Source organism: Antechinus flavipes, chromosome 5, assembly GCF_016432865.1.
Source record: "Antechinus flavipes isolate AdamAnt ecotype Samford, QLD, Australia chromosome 5, AdamAnt_v2, whole genome shotgun sequence".
NCBI lineage: Eukaryota > Metazoa > Chordata > Mammalia > Dasyuromorphia > Dasyuridae > Antechinus > Antechinus flavipes.
Genome location: NC_067402.1, coordinates 286,115,822 through 286,140,988, shown reverse-complemented (window position 1 = coordinate 286,140,988; position 25,167 = coordinate 286,115,822). Strand labels below are relative to the sequence as shown.

Genomic DNA, 25,167 nt, shown 5'->3' with positions numbered 1-25,167 from the left:
AAGGAATCTATGTTGGTCCCAGGGCTGGAGGAGACGGTCATACCGAAGAATCCAGCCGCCAGCCGCCAGCCTCCAGCAATGAATGGAGGAACCCCGACTTCTTAAATACATTTTCTCTAAACAAAGGAAGGGGTAAGAAGTGAGGGAAAACCTCTATCAGAATAGGGAGGCCATAAATCCTAGAAAACCCAGAGACCGGATGTCTGAATACAAAGAAGTAAAGATATCAATGAGATATCTTGGAATATTTTAGAGGGCTATTGTAAATCCTTGAGGACAGAAAAGAGACAGGAGGCCTACTCTCTTGTTTATCTTGCTAATTTATAACCTTTGAACAAATAGTCCTCTCAGTCTTACTCGGTCAGAGGGGGATTTGCAACTAAAGAGATTGAGACAGAACAGTTAAGGAAACTGAGACAAGGGAAACTGAGTCAGGACAGTTAAAGAGAACTGTGGCATAACATCATACTGATGAGGGAGGAGTACTGAAGAGTAGCTCAAAGGAGACATTTTGTTGGTGATTTTACATAAGTTTACAGGGCTCACTCAGATCAAGCAGAGTTTTACTCTCATCAATACCAACTCAGGGAAACTGAGGCATACCAATCATCCTTGTAATTATTATATTCTCTTTGCTTTACTCTCTTGACCCCGCGGTCACCAATTCGACTCTATATTGTTGTTTTCTCTTGAGTCCTTTCTCTCTCTTGAGTTCCTTCTACTATGTCTTCTAGCATTCTTCTCATGTGATCAGGTAGTTCCTATCCTTGCCAAGGCAAATTTCTCTAGGTAGACAAATGATCCCATTTCACTCCATCTTCTCTGGCATATTGCCCCTTTCATCATTTACATTCTCTCTTACCTTTGGTCTGTCCTTATGAATTGACTGCCTCCCTACTGCTTACAAATATCCCCATGCCTCTTCATCGAAAATACTCTTACCCTGCTAGTTATTGTCCTTTATCATACCTTCCTTTTAAGGCTAAACTTCATGAAAAGCTAAACTCCTGTAATTGATGCTTCTGCTTCCTTTCCTCTTTTAGCTCTCCATAATTTGGCTACCATTAAAACTGCTCTTTCTAAAGTTACTGATGATCTATTAATTGCTAAATCTAATAGCTCCCTCCCCCCCCTTTTTTTTTAATTAAAGGTTTTTATTTACAATCCATATACGTGGGTAATTTTTCAACATTGACTCTTACAAAACTTTCTGTTCCAAATTTTCCCCTCCTTTGCCCCCACCCCTTTCCCTAGATGGCAGGTAATCCAATACATGTTAAAATATATGTTAAATCCAATATATGTATATATATTTATACAGTTCTCTTGCTGCACAAGAAAAATCAGATCCAAGAAGAAAAAAAAACCTGAGAAGGAAAGCAAAATGCAAGCAAACATCAAGAAAAAGTGGGAAAATGCTATGTTGTGGTCCACACTCAGTTCCCACAAGCCTCTCTCTGGGTGTATATGGCTTTCTTCATCACTGAACAATTGGAACATGTTTCAAGCTTAAATTTCTTTTCTGATCTTCCCTGCTGGGATCCTAGTGGGCAGCCTGCCTCTCTGTCAGCTTGACCTCTTCATTCTCATTCCCTTTCCTCTCTTCACTTAAGACTGAAGTTGGCTGAAAAATTTTCTTTCAGATCCCTATCCCACTGGAAACCCTGAATTAATTACCCATTTTTTGTTACCTAGTCTAGCACTGGTAATTTGCATATTTAAAAATGCAAAATGCTGTGCCTCGGAGCCATTTTGAAAAAGAGGAGGCTGCTCTTTGTAGTGGCTCCAAACTGGAAAATGAATGGATGCCCATCAATTGGAGAATGGCTGAATAAATTGTGGTATATGAATGTTATGGAATATTATTGTTCTGTAAGGAATGACCGGCAGGATGATTTCAGAAAGGCCTGGAGAGACTTAGATGAACTGATGCCTAGTGAAGTGAGCAGGACCAGGAGATCATTATATACTTCATCAACAATACTGAACGATGATCAATTCTGTTGGACGTGGCCATCTCCAGCAATAAGATGAAGCAAATCAGTTCCAATAGAGCAGTAATGAACTGAACCAGCTACACCCAGCGAAAGAACTCTGGGAGATGACTATGAACCACTACATAGAATTCCCAATCCCTCTATTTTTGTCCGCCTGCATTTTGGATTTCCTTCACAGACTAATTGTACACTATTCCAAAGCCTGATTCTTTTTGTACAGCAAAATAACTGTTTGGACATGTATACATATATTATATTTAACTTGTACTTTAACATATTTAACATGTATTGGTCAACCTGCCATCTGGGGGGGGGGAGGGGAAGGAGGGGGAAAAGTTGAAACTAAAGGTCTTGCAATTGTCAATGCTGAAAAATTACTCATGCATATATCTTGTAAATAAAAAGGTATAATTAAAAAAAAAAGAAAAAGAGAAGGCTGCTAGTTTCCCTGTAGCCCACTAAATGGTTTCTCTTTCATTTTTCTGCAGTTCTCTGAGCCCTTGATTAGGTGCCAGCATCTATTGGGAATTCCCACCAGATTGCTCACCTTCAAATTCTGGGCGCTGTGTGTGTAAGTAGAAGATATTTTGATATCTCTCGGAGGGATTTTAGGATTAAACCACCAGTTAGTTGACCTATCAAACACTTTGAAAGTATCTGTGGTTATAGCTTGTTTGCATCTGATTGTTCCCACCAGGTGATTATGATCTTCCCCCTTTTACTTTAATATTGGTTAGAAACTTGTCCTAGGACTGGGATCCCAAGAAGCGCTAGAAAGGCTTTTTATCATTGGCCTCATGCTGGTTGTGTGCCCCAGATACTGCTCTTTTCTTCAGACACAAGGTACCGGTTATTGATGTGCAAGCAAGAATAGCAGAACTCTTTAACTATTGGTATCTGTGGTAATCCCACAAGTCCTGTGGGCATGTCTCCTGGGTTCCCTCCTGGCTTACTTAAAGGGATGAAATCAGTGATCTTTCTCCACACTGTTACAGCTTGGTTAGTGGGTGTGACCTTAGGAGTTAAGATTATTTGTATAAGGCAGGCAAATAGGTGCCACGGAGGTGACAGGGCAGCAGAAAGGCCACATGAATTACCCCTGTTGAGTACCATACCAGGGTTCAAGAGGGATTGGTGAGGGTTGAGACCTTGGTTGGCCACAGTTCAGGTGAATTGAACAGGACTGTTCATTGGACAGGTTGGAAGAGCTGCCGGAATGGGGAACAACACTTCTAAAGGTAGAAAACAAGCTTTTCCAGAGGTAGGAACGCCAGCATCATATATGTATGTCCATTACCAGCCAAAGTGCTGCAAATTTCTGCTTCGCTGGAATAGGCTTACGCAAGCTGATAAGCCTTATGATGGCTCTCGGTGGTTTCCACTAGAAGGATCATTTGACTTGGGTAAAATAATCCACCTAAAGAAGGTCCTGGAAGGTCAAGGCTCTAAAGTCAGGCAAGGTGAGTGGAAAGCTTTCTTTTATTGGCACACAGAAGCTCAGAATCGACATCATAGGGATACCATTAAGAAACTGGAAGATAAGATCCATACTTTTGAGTCTTTAAATCACTCTCTGGCAAAACAGAAGATCCCGAGTTCTCAAAAAGTTCCCAAAAAGAAAGCTCCTGCCCCTCCATCTCCAGCTGCTGCCCCTCTACCATTACCTCCGGCTCCATCTCCAGCTGCTACCCCTCTACCATTACCTCCGGCTCCAGTTCCAGCTGCTGCCCCTCCTCCTCCGGCTCCAGTTCCAGCTGCTGCCCCTCCTCCTCCGGCTCCAGTTCCAGCTGCTGCCCCTCCACCTCCGACTCCAGTTCCAGCTGTGGCCCCTCCACCTCCGACTCCAGTTCCAGCTGCGGCCCCTCCACCTCCGGCTCCAGTTCCAGCTGCTGCCCCTCCTCCTCCGGCTCCAGTTCCAGCTGCTGCCCCTCCACCTCCGACTCCAGTTCCAGCTGCGGCCCCTCCACCTCCGGCTCCAGTTCCAGCTGCGGCCCCTCCACCTCCGGCTCCAGTTCCAGCTGCTGCCCCTCCACCTCCGGCTCCAGTTCCAGCTGCTGCCCCTCCTCCTCCGGCTCCAGTTCCAGCTGCTGCCCCTCCTCCTCCGGCTCCAGTTCCAGCTGCTGCCCCTCCACCTCCGGCTCTAGCTCCCTCTTCTTTCTTACCCCTACCCCCAGTAGAAGTCTCAAATGCTGGACACACCTGGCTATGTCCTCCCAGGCCTGCAGGGATGGAGTACCCAGAGTGGAACAGAAGTTTTGGTGATTGTGCTATTAGGCCTCAGGATTTGTTTCTTATGGTTCATGAGCTTCCTAGCATTGAGGAAAACCCAATGGAGTTTAGGAAACAGCTGTCTTACATCATTGATATTTTTAACCCCTCCTGGGCAGACATAAATACCTTTTTGAAAATTAAACTGCCCAGAAAAGTCAGAGAGCACCTCTTTGAAGAGGCACTTTGGCCAATGTATGATCCTGGGAAAGGGAAACACTTAATTTGGGTCTGGCAGGCTTTACTCAATGCTATCCCAATGGTCTGCCGCAAAAAATCTAATTGGGGGGAAATTATAAGCTGTAAGCAAGAAATGAATGAGAAACCTAGCAGGTATTTTGTTCGATTTAAAAAAGTCTTTGAGGAACACTCTGGCATTGATGATCCAGCCAATGGCGCCACCCAAGGGATGGCGATCACTTTTGTCCAAGGCCTTCTCCCCCAAATTCAAAAACAATTGCATTTTTTGGTGAAGTGGAAAGAACTACCCATGCAAGAATTAGTAGCCATAGCTGAAGGCTTCTGGGAGATTAGATCACAGCTGAAGATGGTTGTTTGGCAAGGCCCTAAAAATCCTCAGCCGTCCTATCACCCTAACGCGTGCTTTTACTGTAAACAGCTTGGTCATTGGAAAAGGGAGTGCCCTTATTGGCTTATACGCCAATGTCAACGTCAGTTGACTTACTCGCTGTCCTAAAAGATAGTCACTTCTGAAAGCCTAGACTGTCGGGGAGTCTCCAAACCCATCCTCTTGGTGAGAAATAATTTTTATAAAACCCAAACCCTGGCTTCTTATTAGGAGATGTGATTTCTGTCGTCTTTTTGTAATTTCACCTTCTGCCTTAAATTCCTAAACTGCGGGGAAGAGCTTTCCCATTCCAAGATTTTAATGATAACCCCCAGTCTAAACTGAGTGAAGGGATGCTCTTCGTAGCCCCTTGGTGCTTGGAGAGAATAGATTTTGTGTTTCTCCTAGGCAGAAGTACAAAAGGATTAAAAAGCCCAGGTTTGCCATCCCTGTTAGCCAGCAGCACTGGGTAAATGGAAACAACTTTAATGAAGGTGAGAGGATATAATCTTGGGAGAAGGGAGGGAGGTTTAAAAAAAAAAAAAGAGAAAGCATCTGGGTTGTGGGGGTGTTTGTGAAAATACCCTGTTCCTGTGCCTTAACCCTACTTTGGAGGTGCCTGTACTTTGCCTTAATTGTAGATTGTGGATATGGAGAACCCTTAGGGATTGTTGGTATCTCTCACCCATGATCTGTGCCCTCTAGGAAGTTCATAGTAAAGTGCTTTGCTGCTGGATCAGCAGCCCAGCATATAAGGATCTCTCTGGTGCTCATCCAAAATGATCACCCTGTTCTAGGCTTACCCTTTTGGATTCCTGGACAGGTGATCTTACAGAGGCATGGCAGGAGCTGCCTGATTCTATTGCTCTTCTTCTCCCCAGCCTGTTGTATCACTAGCTCTGTTTGTCTCTTCCATCCCTTGAGCAATGTGAAGTTTCAATGTGCCATTTGACGTTAAAACAAACAAACAAACCAAAAACAAATTACGGCATCTGTAACGGAGAGGGTATTTTCTTGAGAAATAAATATCCGTAACACTGCCCTTAGCATTGGTCAAACCACTGAGAAACAGTTTCAGAAACAAACCAACTCTTTAGGAGATTTGGTTGTCTATGTGCCTATGCAATTTGTTTTTTTGCCTTCCCTAAATAATATTTATAAAGCCCTTTATAAAATGATATACAGTAGATGCTTAATAAGTACTTATTTTCTGCCTTTCTTCCTTCTTCCTTCCCAAATTGTTGGGAAAATCTCTGCTCCTAAAACTGATAAAAAGGCTCAGGTCAGCCCATGTGAAAAACTGGGTATTTGGGTTGGCACCTTGGTCCCTATAAGAAATAGACATTAATTCCCAAGTGGAGAGGAAAAGTGGGAAGACCTGATCCCTAAATCCCATTAAGCCAATTACTACCCTAGAACCCTGGGAACTTGAAAATGGAAGTATTGTCAATAGCCCGGTGAAGGGACCTTTATATAAAAAAAGTGTGCTTTTCTCATCCTTCCTGTCATTCTTTCACTGACTTTGTAAGCTTGTAAGATCTGATAGTGCAGAGAGACCCAGCTCCAGACAGACCTAAAGAGCGTCTCATCGCTACCTCTTCTCTGTCAAAAGATTGATTTCCATATTAATTCACGTTAGAACTTTCAGTTACCCAGAAAATAGTCTGGCTTGGTAACCAGAGCTACAACTCACATGCTGCCTTAGAAGGTGATAAATCAAGACTCTTGACACACTCACAATCCCTGAATTCCTGTGCTTATGTAACTGTGAAATGAACTGAACTAGAAACTATTGTACTCCTCTTCCTCCTCCTAACTCTGGTTCAGTATGCCTGTCGAACAATCACAAGGCTCAGTCACCCTCAAGATTTGAGCAAATCAATTTAAGAACTGTTCCCTCAGGACTTAAAAACACCCGTGTTCCTAAAATGCCTGTGCATGGGTGGGCCTGCCATTGGAACTGTTTTCAAAACCTGAGAATCATTGTGTTCTGATCCAAGATCCCTTCTCCCTTATGTTTTCTTTTTTCTTTTTTCTTTTTTATGGTTATATGTGTATATTCTTTAAATATACATTTTTTTGAATCATGTTGGAAGAAAAATGAAAACAAAAGGGAAAAACCATGGGAGAGAAAAAAGAAAGCAGAAAAAAAGTGAACAAAGCATGTTTCCCTCCTGGTGTTTTTATGTGTATCAACACTGCCTTTGCCCAGAAAGATGAAACCTCTCCAGAAGAACTTAGTTTTTGTAAACTTGCCTTCCTCACTGCGAGATTAATTGAACCACCACTATCTCTGTCTCACTCTAGCCATTCCCATATTAGAGACCAGTCTCTATACCTGCAACTTCTGCTACCCATAAAGAACATCCTTCTATATCCCTAAAGATCATTGGACCTTGCCATTTTTTATCCTGTGGTTTTGGGAATATTTTTACTCATCCTGTAATTGAATTGTCTTTTCTAATCAAGAGTATCTCAGTTTCCTTTTTTATATCCTCAGATTTTGTTTTATAGTAAACATTTAATAAAGACTCATTTATATCATTTATTCAAGCCTCTTAGCTCTGTCGGCTTTCTCTTATGTGCACCGTTTCTTTCTCCCCTGGGTATAGCAGTTATGTTTCATGATTTATCTATTAAAAGGTAGCGGCTGCCAGTTGTAGGAAGCAATGTATCTAGGAGGATCTGATGAGCCCTTCTCAGTTATTGTCTCTGAAACCCCAAGAGGAACATCATTTGAAGAAGGAGCCAGGCACTACTTCCTGGCTTCTGCTTCCAGACTCACAGCATCCCCTGAGTCAAGAATTTAAGGAACGGAACAGGCTTGGGATGACTCTTCTCTTGAAACGAGAAATTGGGTCCCAAGTGCTGGCCCTTTAACACTCTCAAAATGTTAAATATTTGGAGGAGCTAATTAAACCTGTGTAGTTTGGGGGAGATATTTGCTCCCCAGAACAAGTAACCACTGAGATTATGAATGTTGTATATGTAGAGATAGACCCTCTTGACTATTTGATTTCCCTTCTACCTGATTTGATTATCTCCAGGAGGCCTTTACTATTCTAGATATTGCCTGCTCAAACAATATGTTCTGCTAAGAGTAATTACAGAGAAAACATCATCTCATTTGAACAGACCTGATCTTTGGCAACTCTTGGAAGCACAGAATTAATATTCCGACCCCAAGGTTTACATGTTCCCCCACTTGCATTCTGCCTCAAAATGCTATTAATTGTACTCCAGAAAGTCTAAAAAGTTACAAAAGTCTGTCTTAAGAAACTGAAGTCTCTCCTGGCCCAAATAGGATCCAGTTTCCTAAAATGGGGATGGTATAATGATCCAGGTTTAAAGACTCAGTTGAATCGATTCTAATTGTCTTCAGAAGGTTTTGAAGATCACGCGATGAGATAAGGTACTGGACACTGAGGTCCTTTCTTGGACTGAACTACAGAGAATTCAGAAAACTCTTGTAGAGATCTCAAGGCAGGTGCTCCCACTGAGATCAGAGGAAGCGCTGCAAGGGCTCTCAAGGTCTTTCTGAAGAACTTTGGTATCCCTTGTGAGACATGGGAGCTGTTGGCACAGATTCCCCCAGCATAGTGTGCCCAAATCAGAGAAGGGACAGAATTGCAGTAGCTTAAAAGAAACATAAATGTGCAAGTTTCGAGAGATCTCCACTCCAAATCTTCACGGGGACTATTTGTGCCCAACCTGTGGTAGAGCTTGGATTGGTCTGATCAGCCACAGTCAGAAACACCATTCCTCAATCCCTAACATATTGATGTCATTCTGGTCTTCCATGAACCAGACCAAATGCATTTCTGTAGCACACCAATCAATTTCAGTCTAGTCTGCCTCTGATTTACAGTCATAGGGAATACCTTTCCTAAGAGACTGAGAAAATTCCCCAATAATTTGGTGTGAATCTAAACAGAGTCATTCTACACTGAAGAGAGGCTAAGCATTCCTGAACTAAATTTGGACACTGGCAGCCTCGCATTATGCTCTGTGTACTCTTCTTCCTCAATGGACAGTACAAGTCATTTTCCTTAAATTTCTCTTGTCAAGAATAGACCAGATTGAAACATATAAAAAGTTCATGAAAAATTGAACTGCTTTTCTTATTGGTAAGGCTTTACAAAAAAGGACAGAATTGATGAGTTCCTGAAAAACAGGGTAAAGTTGAAGGAAAGGGACTGGAGTATTGATGGAATTGCTCTCCCTCCCCTGCCCCAGGCAGGGAAGTATACTTACTGGGCACAGTTTAATCTTTTAATCCCACTATGGAGGTTGTGGACAGCCCCACTTTACTATGTCTGGTCAGAAATCCATGTTACGTCAAATCCCTGAGGTTCCCCTGTGAATCTCTCCCTTTTGGGTTATAACTCTCCATGAGACTGCTTCATGGTATCTTTCTCCTTTTAGCTTTTTATTTTTTCCAAAGGTTTGCAAAGGTAATTTTTAACATTTAACATTCATCTTTGCAAAATCTTGTCTTTCAATCCCTTTCCCCTTCCCTAGATAACAAGAAATCTGATATAGGTTAAATGTGCAGTTCTTCTAAATATAGTTCCATATGTTGCACAAGAAAAATCAGATCAAAAGTGGGGGGAAATGAGGATAAAAAAAAAAAAAAAAAAAACAAGCAAACAACAACAACAAAGAAGAAAACATTATGCTTTGATCCACCTTCAGTCTCCATAGTTCCCTCTCTGGATGTTGCTGGCATTTGCCATCACAAGTCTATTGGGATTGCTTTGAATCACCACATTGTTGAAAAGAGCCAAGTCCATCATAGTTGATCATCACATAACCTTGTTGCCGTATATAATGTTCCCTTGGTTCTGCTCACTTCACTTAGCTTCGTGGTCTTTCCAGGCTTTTCTGAAATCATCCTGCTGGTGCTTTCTTTCTTTCTTTTTTAATTTTATTAAAGCGTTTTATTTACAAAACATGTAATTTTTCAACACTGACCTTTGCAAAACTTTCTGTTCCAAATTTTTCCCCTACCTCCTCCCCTAGGAAGGCAGGTAGTCCAACACATGTTAAATATGTTAAAATATATGTTAAATCCAATATATGAATACATATTTATACAGTTATCTTATTGCAATCCTGATGGTTTCTTCTAGAACAACATGAATGTACCATAACTTATTCAGCCATTCCCAACTGACTGGCATCCACTCATTTTCTAATTTCTTGCCACTTCATAAAGGGTTGCTACCAACATTTTTGCACATGTGGGTCCTTTTCCCTTTTTTTATGATTTCTTTGGGATACAAACCTGTTAACTAACTCTTTTAGGGTGGAAAGCTTTTATAGATTTAACCTGTCAGCCAAAAGAGTTCCATTGGGGAACTTGTCTTTTCCATTATCAATTGTTAAAATATTTTTCTTGCTAATTATATGTTCTTCCAACTCTAGTTTATATTTACCATTTCTGATGTGTCTATTATGTCTCTTCATTTTTTCTGAACCTCTTCTCCTAAATAAACCTATCCTTTGCCAAAGAGAAAGGCCATTATTCATTTTTCACATGACCAAATCACATCATTTGGTGCTTACAGTCTCTTCATTCAGTGCTGAAAACGCCTGCTCCTAAAGCACATCAGTATTGTTCTAGGGAAGTGTAACAATTAAAATAAGGTAAACTGAGGCACAAAGTTCTATGCATAATCATTTTATTCATTCATTTATTTATTGCTGAGGCAATTGGGTTAAGTGACTTGCCCAGAGTCACACAGCTAGGAAGTGCTAAGTGTCTGAGGTCAAATTTGAACTCAGGTCCTCCTGACTTCAGGGCTGGTGCTCTAACCACTGCACTACCTAGCTGCCCTGCATAATCATTTTATTAGCCAAGTGCAAATTTGCCAATAAATAACTTAGACCTGCAAACGAGAGGGACTGCTCTTTTTTTTTGTTTGTTTGTTTGTTTTTGGGGAGTATAAAACAAAGAATAAAAAACAGAGTCAGGGAATAAGTTATGATTGGTTAAAAAAAAGCTTGGTATCATAAATGGTGAAATCTTCCATTCCAGGTGTGGGGAATGGATAAGGTGAAGAACTTATAGGAATGTATGAATTCTTCTTCTATATTTTATTATTTCTGTCTCTCCCCTATGACCTGTATAATATGGGCAGGCTCATATCTACTTGAGCCTTGGCCAGCTAGAAACATATTTACTTAACCTGAGCTGATGACATTTATTGGTATTTGACATTTATGGATATTTAATCTATTAGCTGGACCACTGTCTGCTTGATTAAGCCTGAAGGCCTGACTTTCTGTTTCCTAGAAATCAGATTATTTCAGAGAAACAGAAACCTTCCATTCCAATCTCCCCAAATAGCAACAACCAATTAGATGCCTCCCCCTCCCCTTCTCAATGCTCTCTTATTTGTGATGTAATTTCTTGTATAAAAGCTATGTATCTTTACTATTTCTTTAGCCCTCCTACAGCGAGCTTTCTCTTTCTTATCTCGCGATGGGAAGGCTCATCCTCCGGAGATTTTATTGTGGAACTCAGAAATTAGGCAAAGTTCCTAATGAACTTGATATTTATTAGGGGAAAGGTGGCACCTTTTATGAAAAATCACTCAAAGCAAAGTTTAACTATGTTAGTTGTTTGCCTCAGTTATACAAAATCTCCAAAGTTGATATTTATAGCTTGGTCTCCTGATTGTATACAATATTTGGAGGGTCAAGAAGTCCATCAGTCCATCAGTGTTAAGCATTCATCAAGGGACCACTTAAGTACCACAAAAGCCCCTTTAAAGACAAGATGATCCTGTCCTTGCCCCTTCCCATGTCATCCCCTCAACTACTCCCACTTCAAGATTTGTCCTGGAAAAGGTAGGGTGCAAGACTATCAAATGAGTACCCCATGCCTCAATGGGAGACCACTTTTTGTCTGATTCACACCAAATTAAAATTAGGGTTTGGCTTTTTCCAAATCTTTCCCCAGTGAGATTAATAGAAGGGGTTTGGTTGGATTTAAAGTTTCCCTGAGTGATGGCCAGTGATTGCATGAGTGAAGGGACTCAAAACTCAGGTTTCTCAGCAAAAGTTCATTCTCTCTTCCCTGCTGAATGGAAATTTTTACTGATTCAGTGTGGGAAAAGGTGCTTTTACCGAAAAAAAGAACTCTGAGTCTGAAAGGTTTGTCTCGAATGATTTCAAAAGAAGTAGGGGAGGGGGAAACAAGCAATTTTGCGGTTTGAAGCTTCTGGCCTTAAATTTCCTGCCCTATTCTGGTTTGTAGGTAGGTATTCGTTGCACAGATGTTCATTCTTTGCAGCATGGAGAAAAAATAGAGGCTTGTGAAAATAAAAACATTCAAAACTTGGCTCTTTTCATTAATGAGGTGATTCGGGCAATTCCGATAGACTTGTGATGGAAAGAACCATGGCATCCAGAGAGGCTGAATGGGGATCAAAGCAGAGTCTTTTCACTTTTTGTTTGCTTGTTTTTTTTTTTCTCCTTTTTTTTTCTTTGTTTGTTTGTTTGTTTGCCTTTTGATCTGATTTTTCTTGCACAGCATGAAGATAATGTGGAAATATGTTTAGAAGAACTGCCCAAGTTTAATCTGTATCAGATTGTTTTGCTCTCTAAGGGAGGGAGGGGAGAAAGAGGGAGAAAAATTTGCAACCTAAGATTTTGCAAAGGTGAATGTTGAAGACTGTCTTTGCATGTGTTGAGGTCCAGAAGGGGGACCCCCAAAGTCCCAGACCTGTGCTGCGAGGGGTCTCAAAAGAGTTTGCAAGCTTGAACCCATCTCCTAGTCAAGGAGCAAAGATTTGATTAAAAGCAACTTGATGTCATTACTCAGCGGACTGAATTCTAAGCAAATTCAGGAAAAGGACCGTCAATCATGGATATGTTAATTCTATAGCTCTAGGGTAGGTCTAGGAAGTTAATCTCCAAGTGAATTCGGGGGCTTCAGATAAGATTGGATGTGCTCAGTTTCCTGAGACCAAGGCCTCACTAGAACAGGTCCCCAAAGTCCGGGGACCCCAAAATCACGTGACATCACATGTTTTTGGAAAAATGAAATACTATTAAAAATTCAAACATCGCGTAATTTGGGAAAATGCAAAATAGTTTGAGAATGGATGATGTGGCAGAATTGAATTGCCTCGATGAGTTAGAACCAAAAACACGCCCGGAGGATGAGGGATACGATGAGAAGTTGCTATTATTACTTTCATTTTATAGTTGAGGAAACTGAGGCAGAGGTACAGTGACTTAAGGAGGCTCGCACTGCTGGTGAGTGTCTAAGACTGGATTTGAACGGGAAAGAATGATATGATTAATAAATATATGTGGTGGTATTATGCATTTACTTTAAGTTAATATGCACAAACTCTTATTCCTTTGAGCCGGGAAAGCGCCCCGCCCCGCCCGGCAGAGGACGCCTCCGGCCTTCCCCACCCCACACAAATGAAATTTTTACCCCGCCTTCTTTTCAAGCGCGTGCGCTCTGAAGCCTCCCGGCTCCCACCAAGGATCCAGGGGCGACTCTTTCCCACGAGCGGGAACTTAGTTCGCAAGCTCAAAAAAATACCCCAAAACCTTGTCAGACTTAAATTTGTTATTAAAAGAATCCCCATTCTACTTCTCCTCTGTTTTCTTTTGTTATTGGCCGCGGAAAACTTGTAGTGATTGACTAAAGCTTAAGGGTCTCGATTTCAACTTTAACACGGTGAGAGTGGTGGTCCCAAACAAGGTGATTTGATTGGCCATGGTAGGGGCGGGGAGAGGAATAGTGGAACGCCTTGTTATCTGATTGGACTATGACTCTGTCTATCGGATTCCTACGACCAATCCTCATCCCTAACCCTAGCCTCGGCTTCATTGGTTTGGTCGCTCAGCAATGACAGACTGATTGGTCCAAAAGACTGTTCATCCGCGACCGTAGAACCTCGCGCAAAGGGCCTCTCCCCGGCCTAGACCCTGTCGGTGGGGCCGACTGTTAGGAAGGAGGCTGACGTGACGTCGACCCTGACGCTACGGCGGCGGCGGCGGCTGTGGCGGGTCCCGGGGTCGGCGCGGTTGCCATGGCATCCTCGGGCGGAGGCCCCGGAGTCGGCACCGAGACCGGGGTATGGGAGCCGCGGGCTGAGGGCGGCGCGGGGCCCGAGGCCAGCTTCTCGTTCGGCGGGTTCGCCGCGGTGCTGGGCGGCCTGGGCCCGGCGGTCCCGGCACCGCCCCCCGCGCCGCTGCGCCTCCTGCACGAGCTGTGGCAGCGCGACCCCGGCCCTGATCCCGGTCCCGGAAACGAACGGAGCGGCAAGCTGCGGTCGGGCCGCCTCCAGCGTGCAGCCCGACCGCATCGGCGCCTGGGGCCCACGGGTCGGGAGGTACACGGTGAGCTGGGTGGGGGAGGAGTGCCCAGGAACCGAGAGGGGGGGAGGAACCTCAAGGACTGCTGGGGAGAGGTGGAGGGAGGATCCCTCAGCACTCCGGGAGAAGAGGGAAGAGCCCCAGAGGAAGGGGAGGGCGGCCCCCCATGACCTCTAGGTCAGAGATGGGGAACACCCCTCCCAGCTTCCTGGGGTCAATGGGAGGCCATTCCTCTCACTCCCGGGCGTCGGTGAAAGGAAAGGACTCCTATTCTTGGCCTCCTGCGTCAGGGGTCTTCCATTCACCAGCCAGATACCCTGAGGGAAGCCCCCCAGCCCCGGGGCAGCCCATGAGAGTGGCTGGGGGCTTCTGGGCCTGCAGGGCCTCCTCTTCATGCCCGTTCTCTACCCTTCTCCACAGCGCTGAAAAGGCTGCGGGAAGCTGCCAACGCCAATGACTTAGAAACAGGTGAGTCCCCCATAGGCGTCCCGGGGCTCTTGAGGAGGGTCTGGGGAGCTCGTCGAGTCAGGAGGGCCCGAGTTCAAATCCAGCCTCAGACACTTAGCACTTCCTAGCTGTGAGACCTGCGCAACTTCCTGGCGGAAAGGAGGAAAAAAGGATAGACTAGGGAGAGCCCGATGGGCAGGACTGCCTTGGGCAGGTTGGGCGAACCTCCGTGGACACCAGCTGTTTGCACTTGAAGAAGGGCCCCAACGGCTCCTCGACCTCTGCCAGGAGAAAGGCTTCCAACCATGAAAACTGCCCCACTTTCCTGGGAAATGGAGGCTCTGACTGCGCTTTTGCTGACTAGAGAGGAGAAAGGAAGGAAGGGACAGGGGCAGCTAATCTTTCTTGTCTCCCTTCAAGGTCAGTGATCTGCCAGGGAATCTAGACACAGAGATTACCCTGTCCTGTAGTCATGTTAGAGGCAACAGCAAAATAATCCCTGCAGGGACCAGAAGGGGCACAGCTGGGCTAAGGTCCCAGGGCCAGAAACTAGGTTTAGAACAACTTTTGGGGCACACATTTAAGCAGTGAAAGATCCTTCTTTTAATTAAGAGAAGGGTCCAAACTAAAGAACTTTCTTTTCCTAGCTTCAGTGCAGAATTATGGGAAGGGGAGACGGCCTGTGCTGGGCAGGTTGTCCTTTGTTCCCCAGGGGAATTGATGAGCATCCTCCTGTGCTTGGGTTTGCGCTTTAGGAAGGGCCTTCAAAGTTTAAGTATTGTCCTCTAGTAGAGTTTTCTGAAATAAACGTGGCAAGATTTGTCAGACCCGTTGTACAGATGGGATGAGAAACCTGTCTGGGATGGCATAGCTGGGAAGTGTTGGGAGCAGCACTTTAACTTGTCCCCTGACTCCCAAGCTTCTACCTTCCTTGCCTTCTGAGAGCACATGCCATCATTTTGGAGCTGAGTCTTAACAGGAAGGGACAGGAACAAGGTCCTAAAGACCTTCCTACTATGTGCCAGGCCCTGTGCGGAGAGCTTTACAGATAGATTGATTCATGGAACTAAGCATTAACAGAGGAAGGAGTCGGGCAGAAACTGGAGCAGTCACAAAAGGGGTCAGGGACGCTGAACTTTGAATCTGAGACCCAAGTGTTGACAGCCTTTGCAGAGGGGGAGGGAAGACATGGCATAGGAGACCTAGTGTGGGATTTCCAGGGCCCTGAGGTGCCAGCTGATGGAGCAGGACAGTTGCCCTGGTCACCTTGCTCCCCAGCTCGGCGCCTGCCACGTGGTGAAGGCTTGACGAAGGTTGTTAGTGGTTCATCTGAGAGTCCTTTACCCCTTCAGAGCTCCACGGAGGCCTGGACTGGCCCCCAGGAATGGCCAGCTGTGTAGTTTGTACTTCCTTGTCTGCGTGCGGAGGGTCATGGAAGCTCCTCACAGTGGGGGCTGCCATATTTGTGTCTTAGCAGTGCTTGGCGAGCAGTAGGCTTTGGATGAGTGATTGTCCAGCGATGCAAGCAGCCCAGAAGCTGGCGCAGCCTCAGACTGCACCGAGGGGTCCGGAGGCCACCCGGAGGACAGCATTACTCTTGTTGACTTCTGCCCTGGCCAGACTCTCTGTGCTCCATTTAGACACCATGTTTTACACAAAAGATACTGACAGTCAGCATTCATTAAGCACCTACTATGTGCCGAGCCCAGACTTGTCCCTAGGAAAACAAGGGCTCAGAAGGCAGGTTCCTGCCTCCAAGAGCGTGTCCTGCTCCACTCTGACGTGGTGTTGGGACTAGATGGACTCCAGAGCCAGTAGTAACCAGAGGCAACAAAGTGCTTTATCTGTGTGCTCTCATTTGGTGTTAACAGCCCCATTTGATGGAGGCCGAGAAAGATTCAGTCATCAGTCACTGCCATCACAAAGCTAGTAAGAGCCTGGGCATAATTTGAACTGGGGTCTTTCTGGCTTCAGGCTGGGCTCTGTCCGTGGTGCTGCCTGGGGGACTCCTAGCATGGGCTGAGTCAAACAGGTCTGGGCCGAGCATCAAAGGGAGCTCGGGATTTCTAGACAAGGTGGAGAGTGTCCTGGATGGGGAAGGCTCTTGAATTCATTAATGGAATAACTAAGCTCCTTCAGGTGGAGGCAAGAGGCCGAGAGGAGACCAGCCTGACATCTCTTTGGGAGTTTGGGATGGGCAGAGGTTGTGTTAGCGCTAAGCAGGAGGCCGCCCCAGCAGGCCTGGGCTGCCCCAGGGCATGGCGGGCTCCCTCTCAGATGCATGTGCAGACCTAGTCTGGGCTAGCCGGTAGAGCTCTGCCGCCCGTCTGTGGCATCGGCACGTGTCTCAGTGCCCATCTCTCCTCATCTCTTTCTTGGTGATTCAAGCCAAAATTCCTGGGGGCTGCTGGAGCCGTGTCCCTGCTCAGAGTTCCCAGGTGGGAGGGTCCTTAGTGCTGGCCAAAGTGCTGAAGACTTGTGGGCTTTTGTGCTCAGGGTTGAGCTTTCTTGTTCTTTAAGGCCAGCTTGCAGGAGGGGACTCCTGGTCTGAAGGGGCCCTTCGTCCTCGCTAACACGCCCTCTCCTCTTCTCTGCCCTTGGCGGTGTCAGTGCAGCAGCTGCTGGAGGACGGGGTGGATCCATGCACAGCGGACGACAAAGGCCGCACAGCCCTGCACTTTGCGTCCTGCAATGGCAACGACCAGATCGGTGAGTCTCTACAGGAGGCCGGGCTGGGGAGGGGGCTGGGAGCAGGTTTCTTGCAGAAGGGAGTTGGTGGGCACACAATCAAAACTTGGGATTTGGGATTCCTGGCTCGGTGCTCGTCCTACTAGGAGATGCTGCCGATCGTTGGAAAATTAGATCAGTCGGTTTGTGAATTGGACCCGGGCCGTGCCAGAGACTCTCAGGGTCTCTGGGAATCAGGACTCCTATTTTCTAGTCTTGGCTTTGCCACTAACTCCCCTTCACTTTGAGCCAGTCCCTTAACCACTCTGTGCCTCAGTTTCCCCTCCTGTGAACTGAATTGTACTTAAGGGGCAACTGAGGCTTCTTCCTACCTGACTATGACTGAATCTTTCCCCCCATCCCGGCACATCAGAGAGGGGGATGGCAGAAGTGGTTTGCCAAGTACACAGCAGGGAGGTGTCCCTCACCTGGAGTTAATTCTTAAAGCTACTGGTCTCATCCTTGCTCGGTTCACCCCAGACTCTATATTGGGCTTTGAAGTGCCCGGCTAGCCTCATCACTGTTGTTATTTAACACCCCCCCCCCCCCCTTCTCCACTAGGAGAGGCTCCCACCTTATTCTCCATTTCTCCGTCCCGGAGTTTCTCCCTTGACTCTCAGTGGCCAGGATCGGATGCTTGTTGAAGGGGCTCTCAGACCTGTGGTCCCCATATATTTTCTTTTTTTTTTTTTTTTTTAATTTTTTATTTAATAATTACATTATATTGACACTCGTCTCTGTTCCGATTTTTTTTTTCCCCTCCCTCCCTCCACCCCCTCCCCTAGATGGCAAGCAGTCCTTTATATGTTGGATATGTTGCAGTATATCCTAGATACAATATATGTTTGCAGAACCGAACAGTTCTCTTGTTGCGTAGGGAGAATTGGATTCAGAAGGTATAAATAATCCGGGAAGAAAAACAAAAGTGCAGATAGTTCACATTCGTTTCCCAGTGTTCTTTCTTTGGGTGTAGCTGCTTTTGTCCGTCATTTATCAATTGAAACTCAGGTCTCTTTGTCAAAGAAATCCACTTCCATCAAAATATGTCCTCATACAATATCGTTGTCGAAGTGTATAATGATCTCCTGGTTCTGCTCATTTCACTTAGCATCAGTTCATGTAAGTCTCGCCAGTCCTCTCTGTATTCATCCTGCTGGTCATTTCTTACAGAACAATAATATTCCATAACATTCATATACCACAATTTACCCAGCCATTCTCCAATTGATGGACATCCTTTCATTTTCCAGCTTCTAGCCACTACAAACAGAGCTGCTACAAACATTTTGGCACATACAGGTCCCTTTCCCTTCTTTAGTATTTCTTTGGGATATAAGCCCAATAGAAACATTGCTGTCCCCATATATTTTCAAGGTAGCCCAAGGGAGATAGAACAAGTGCTGAGCCATTTTCTTTTCTTCCCCCACCCGCTGGTCAAATGCTGTTTCCATTTTTGAAAAGAGTTTATAGAATATCAAACAGGTGAGAGTTTCTTCTATATTTTCTTGTGCACCAGAGAGAGCCAGAACCACCCTTTAGTCATCAGAATGCCCCTTAACCAGGTCCTTCTTGTACTGAAGCCTCCTGTCTGCCAACTGCTTCTGGACTCTTGTCAGAGGATGTTCTCTGGACATCCCAGACGCCTCCCTCGGGGCTCCCATTTTGCTCGCTGAGTGGTCCTTCACTTGGGAGCTGGATGGTGGCTGGAGAAATGGGGAGCCCTTGGATCTCAGGCGGGATCGTCTCTGGAATTAGGATTTGGGGAGTCTCTGCCTGAAGAGGGAAGGGAAAATAAGCGGGTGAATTGATTAGCCATAGAATTCAGGAAGGGTCGACCTAAGAAGCTCTTTCTGAGGCTCTTGTATACTTGAGGCAGCAGGCTCAGGGGAAGTGACTTTTTGGAGGTTCCTGAGCTGGGAGCACAACAGCAGCTTTGCTGCTTTAGAAGGTGGGCATCCCTGCCCATGTGGTGGGGAGAGGAGGCCAGCGCAAGAGGGGCTCTGCTTCCTGAACTTCCTTTGGGGGCTTCCTCTTTGCAGTGCAGCTGCTCCTGGACCACGGTGCTGATCCCAACCAGCGCGATGGGCTGGGCAACACGCCTCTGCATTTGGGTATGTGCCATGACCAGGAGACTTTGAGAGGCCGCCGTGTCTGCCTTCATCCTGGCCCCCAGCGCTCTCTTGGTGGTACTTGGGGTTCCTCCGAGCCCCGTCAGAACAGCTGCCAAGGAGGAGAGCGTGCCTTCTGACCCGATCTCTGGTGCTGAGAGAGGAGAATCCCTGTGCCCGCCCTCAGCTCAAATCGGCTTCTTCGGCAAAGAAAGCCCCTAAACCCCCTTCTCTCCCTCCCCTGCTAGTGAGAACTGCCCCAGAGAGGCTTTTCCTCCCCTTCCCCCCTCCCCCCCCAAACCACTGCCCTTCCAAGGGATCATGACTAGGTTAAGAGTCTGGATGGGCCTGGCTGGGGAGTGATTGAAGTCCAGGGCTCTGCAGACGGGGGTTGGGTCTGCACACCCAGAAAGGGGAGGCCCTTTCATTTGGTGCTTTCCTGATGTGGCCCATGTCTCCCCACAGCTGCCTGCACCAACCACGTTCCCGTCATCACCACGCTGCTCCGAGGAGGTAAAGTGTTGGCAAATCTCCCTAACTCCTGCCCCCACTTTTCTCCAGCCCCAGCCCCACCCCCATTCACATTTCTCCTTCTCTCTTTGTTCCCTTCCTTTCCCAGGGGCCCGGGTGGACGCCCTGGACCGGGCCGGCAGGACCCCCTTGCACCTTGCCAAGTCAAAGCTGAACATTCTACAGGAGGGGCAGTCCCAGTGTTTAGAAGCTGTCCGGCTGGAGGTGAAACAGGTGAGGGGGACCCTCGCTCCCACATCGTGCGCCCCCAGCTTAGGGCTGGCCCGGAGCCAAGGGAATGAGGCTTGAGGAGGCGATGAGAAGGAAGCGTTCTGGGAGGACCCCGGGGTTGTGCCGCCCTGGGAGCTCACAGCGTGCCCCCAGAGTCGGGAGGCAGACTAGGTTTTTATTCTGTGCTTCAGCACGAAGCCGCCATCCTTCATAAACCATGGGCCCCGACCAGGGGCTCCCCAGGTTACTGCAGAGATGAAAGGGCATTTGGTGGCCCCTGCCCGAGGAGAGGTCCTTCAAGGAGATTTCTCAGCGGGCTGGTGGGGAGGGAGATCTCCTGTCAGGGATGACCCAGGAGTCAGAGTTTGGGGGTTGGCATGTCGGTGACCAGACAGGGCATTTGGGGGGCACAGGCTCCTCCTCTTAGATAAGGAAGGGGTGACTCCGTGCAGCCAGAGAGCCCCAGAAGGAGAGAGCGCCGTCCTACATGCCCTGGCCTGAGGACACTGGAGCATCTCAGAGCCCAGGGCCATTTTACAGATGAGAAGCCTGAGAATTGGGGAACCTGAGTCAGGGCCCCGGTCCTTTCTGTGGTGCCTCCTGAGTGACAGGCAGGATCTCATGTGATCCTCCCGGCACCCCATTAGCCCAGGGTCCCCAGCTTTGGATGGGGCTGAGTCAGGGTAGTAATGTTGGAAGCTGCCCTGGCCTTGGAGATCTCCTGATCCTGCCCAAGGACATGAGCCCCTCCCCGGGGCACACCTTCTCTGAGGTGGATCCCCTTAAAACAAACTGAGCTGAAGTGGGAACGGCGTAACCCCGTTTAATGGGGCACACACTGAAGGCAGGAGAGCTGACTCGGACCCTGGCTGGGCCGGACCCCTCACTTCTACTCTGCTTCTCCAGCTAAAAAATGGGGCTGTGGGGAGGCTCAGTGCTGGCGCTGGCCCGGGCTCTGTGCGGCCACACTGGGCGCAGGCCGCCTCCCAGCCTCCTGTCCTCCCCCCTCCGCTGTCTCTGTAGATCATCCACATGCTCAGGGAGTACTTGGAGCGGCTGGGACAGCACGAGCAGCGAGATCGGCTGGATGACCTCTGCACCCGCCTGCAGATGACCAGCACCAAAGAGCAGGTGAGGTCCTGGCCGGGTGTCTGGGTTCAAGCGGGCATCTGGGCACAGGTGGGCACAGATGGTATCTGGTTGCTACCCCTGCTTGGGCCCGATAGGAGCCCCTCTGCCAGGACCTGCCCGGGTCCGGCACCATCCCATGCCCGCAAGCAGGTGTCCTTTTTGCTGACATCTCTAGGTGTCTCAAACCAGGAAATGTCACGCTCCGTAAAAGTGCACTTTGGGGTCAGCTTCTTTTCCAGGGATTAGGGCAGTGGTCACTTAGAGCCTGGGCTCCTTCCCCTCCGCCCTGATCCTTTCTGAAGGAGCCAGGTTGGTCGTGGGCCACTTGCTCCAAGAGGAAGTCAGGCTTTTCCCCTCCCTAAGAAAGACCTTTTGTCCTGGGCCCCAGGAAAGCCCTGGAGAGAGGCTGTATTTCTAGAGAAACCCCAAAGGAGCTTTTGGTTAGGCTCCTCCCTGAGGTGGGCAGAGCTGCCCACAGAGATCCCTGCTGACCATCTAGTGGGAGGAAGAGGAGGCGGCATCCTAGGGGAAGCCCTCCTTTCTTGATGGATGTGTGCCCATGTACTTTGGCTGTTAGTTCTTCTGTGCCCTACAGGGGGGCTTCTCTGGAGGCGCTGAGGCAGCTGGTGTGGGAGTCAGAGGTCAGAAGGCCTCCTGAGTGCTGGCCTAGCCCAGGGCCCACCAGCCTGGAGTTAGGGCCAGAGCAGGAGCCGTACTTTGTGGAGGAAGAGGGAGGGCCTCCCGCCCTTTACCGTGGGAGTGGCTGCGCCTGTGTTCTCTGACTTTTCTCCCTGAGTTTTTACTAGAATTCTTCCCATTTGACAGATGAGGAAGCTTAGATGTTTGCTTGGTTCTGACAGGTGGACGAGGTGACCGACCTCCTGGCCAGCTTCACGTCGCTCAGCCTGCAGATGCAGAAGCTGGAGAAGAGGTAGCCGCAGAGAGGGCCTCCCCTGCGTCCCCTCCCGGACCTCCGCCAGACCATCCCCAGCTCTGGAAGAAGGGAGGGGCCAGCCTGGCCCTGGCCCAGGCCTGCTGGGAAGGATTCATCGGGGTCTCTACTTCAGAGCCTCCCATGGAGGCTGTAGCCGTCACCTCCTTCTTTGACGCCCTCCCGCGCTGATGTTGGCCTTGCCCCGGCAGCAGAGCCCCGGCCTAGGGGTTTCCCAGACCGCCTTCCCCTTCCTTATGCCCGTGGCTCGTCACACATGAGAGCAGGTGGGCCCGACCCTCCTCCCACCGTCCTCTCCTTGAAGCTGCTGGGAGCAGAGAAGGGGGGTGGGGGGAGCCCTTTTTAGGAAGTGGAAGTCCTGGTGGCAAACATCACACCTCTCACCAGAGCTTGGATCTCAGCGCCGTCCTGGTGAGCTGAGGGAAGGTTTCCTTTTGAGGTGGGAGGTTTTGTGGGGGCTGGGAGTTTGAGGGGCTGGAATCTAAGGTGGTTTTGAGAGGCCCAGTTTGGGATTGGGGCCTGCTCATTGGAGGGCGAGGCAAGAGCCTTTCTAACGCCCCTTGTGGTCAGAGCTGGGGCCTCGAGGGCAGCTGCTGCCTTCTGGGCTGCCTGGGGAGCCTCAGGGAGCCATCACTGCCTCGCACCTTCTTACTGGGCTCTCGGACCCCTGTGAGAAAATAGGCTGGTTGCCTCGGCTTCTGGTTCTCTTTGGGGGGGAACAAAACTCAAGGCCGTGGATTGCAAACTGGAGGAGTCACGGCTGTGTACAGGGGCCGTGAGGGAGTTGGTCAGGAGGAGGGGAGGGAGCTTGCTCTCCTGGTGCCCAAACTTGGCTGGCAGCTCCTGGGGTCCCTGGAACTTGGGGCAATTGGGGCTGAACTTTCCCCCCATTCTCTTAGCAACTTTACCCCCCTAGGCCATGTAGCCAGTACATTGAAGGGGATTAGAGGCAGGGGGCCCCCTGTGGGTGCAAGGCCTTGTGGGCTTCTACCCCCCTCCTGAGCAGTTTCCCAGCCCGCTGTGTCGCCCACGGGCAGTGGAGATGTTCTTAAAGCCACAAGCCAACCACTTACCGGGTCCTAAAGGCAGCTGGGTCAGCCATTGTGGGTGAGGGTCTGGGGAAGATGGAGGGCGCCTCCTTCAAGCCTTCGCTGTGATGTACACACAGTGACCCAGAAAATAAGTTCCTGTGTGGTTGGGGGGAGTACGGTTTCTTGTTTAATGTATATAGTCAGTGGCCACTGTTGCTCCTCGTTCCCTAAGGTGGCAGGCCTAAGGGGGGCCTGCACACCCCCGTCACTTTTGTCACAGGATCCTTAGGGTGCAGGGACAAAGCAGGGACAAAGGGCTTCCTACTGCCGTTTTCTCGTGTTGGACCGTTGGCCAGGAAGTGGTGGGGGGCACGGGCTGGCAGCGTCACCCTGCCCCAGGCTCTTGGCTCGGGCTCCGGGCCATCGATGCAAAATCTCATGTGCTGAGATGAGGGATTCGTGGTGGTGGGGCAGATTAAGCGGTGCCATTTACTGGGCCTTGTTTCCTGATTGCTGGAGAATGGTGTCCCTGATCCGCGCAGACGTCCCTTCTGGCTGAAAACGGTCCGCCTCGGCTGTACACAGGCCCCCTCCGGTTCTTTCTCGTGTATGTGTTGGGTTCACCCTTATTAAAATGTAAGCTTTTTCTCCAAGAACCGTGTTGGCTTCTCACTGGGGCTGGCCTGGGATGGGGGGAGCCCAGTTTTTAATGCTTGTGGGACTAGATGGAATTGGGTTGGAAGTTCCCAAACCTTTGGGAGCCTCAGAATGGCCATCAGGGCCAAAGCCTTCCTACAGAAGAGGCGGGTTTCCAGGGCCCGGGGTGGAGGGTCTCGTCTGAGGTCTCTGCGGGAGGGCTTTCTCCCCAAGATGGGTTCTAGTTGAGTCCTGAAGAGGAAGAAGTTGGCAGGATTTGGTAGAATTGAGTCCAACTCCCAACAGTCGAGTTTTCGACCCAAGTGAGGAGCCACGACCCACATCCCTCCTTAGAACCTGGAACACCAGCCCTTCTGCTTGAACGAGATGCACGGGGTTCCCGGCCAACCCTAGAGTTTTAAAAACTCGGAAATTGGCAAAATGGCCCGGATCATGCCAGTGATTGTTTCCCAATTTCCTCTCAATTGTGGAAGCAACTACTGACTAAGACCCACCTATAAGTAGGGGATGAAGTGGGGGGGTAGAAAAGTGGTCTGAACCCCAAATCCCTGAGGGCAGCCTTGGAACTGGCCAGAGACCAAGGCAACCGGGACACCCTCCAGGCCACTGCCAGAGAAGCCCAGCGACTTCCTACCTTCCAATAGAACCTTCCAAGAGCCTTGGGACCAGGGATGACGCTGGGAGGGGCCTTTAGAATATGGAATGGCAGGGTCGGGAGGGACCTTGGAACAGGGACTGTTGGAGCTGAAAAGGGCTTAGAACTTGGAACATCAGGGCTGCATGCTGGGAAGGACCCTGATAATTTAGTGCAACCCCCCCTCCTGGAAGTGTTTAGATACCTCAGTCCTTGGGATCCAAAGCCCTCGAGGGCCTCTGACACAAATTTTTAAGAATACAGGTCATTCCCCAGATGATAAAGGATCAAATGAACAGGCAATTTGCAGATGAGGAAATTAAAGCCATTTTCTAGTCATCAAAAATGCTCTAAATCACTATTGATTAGAAAAATGCAAATGAAGACCACTCAGAGCCATCTGCACCCAAAGAGGATTGTGGGAACCCAGTGTGGATCACAACATTCTCACTCTTTTGTTGTTGTTCACTTGCATTTTGTTTTCCTAACTTTTTGATCTGATTTTTCTTGTGCAACAAGAGAATTGTATAAATAGGTGTACGGATATTGGATTGTACATTT

At 48.1% G+C, this 25,167-nt stretch overlaps 2 protein-coding genes across 2 annotated transcripts; one reads left to right on the top strand and one right to left on the bottom strand.

Moving 5' to 3' along the window:
* Positions 1-3,195: 3,195 nt before the first annotated feature.
* On the bottom strand, positions 3,196-13,894 carry LOC127538770 (uncharacterized). Its single transcript, XM_051962509.1, has 4 exons — positions 13,847-13,894; positions 3,833-4,264; positions 3,701-3,799; positions 3,196-3,661 (listed from the first exon to the last, which is right to left on the bottom strand). Exons 1-4 carry the CDS (start codon positions 13,892-13,894, stop codon positions 3,521-3,523), a joined length of 720 nt encoding a protein of 239 aa, XP_051818469.1. The 3' UTR covers positions 3,196-3,520.
* Positions 13,893-23,971, top strand: ANKRD54 (ankyrin repeat domain 54). The gene is made up of 8 exons (XM_051962508.1): positions 13,893-14,202; positions 14,599-14,646; positions 17,236-17,334; positions 19,392-19,463; positions 19,926-19,973; positions 20,080-20,204; positions 21,225-21,332; positions 22,193-23,971. Exons 1-8 carry the CDS (start codon positions 13,893-13,895, stop codon positions 22,265-22,267), a joined length of 885 nt encoding a protein of 294 aa, XP_051818468.1. The 3' UTR covers positions 22,268-23,971.
* The last annotated feature ends 1,196 nt before the right edge of the window (positions 23,972-25,167 follow it).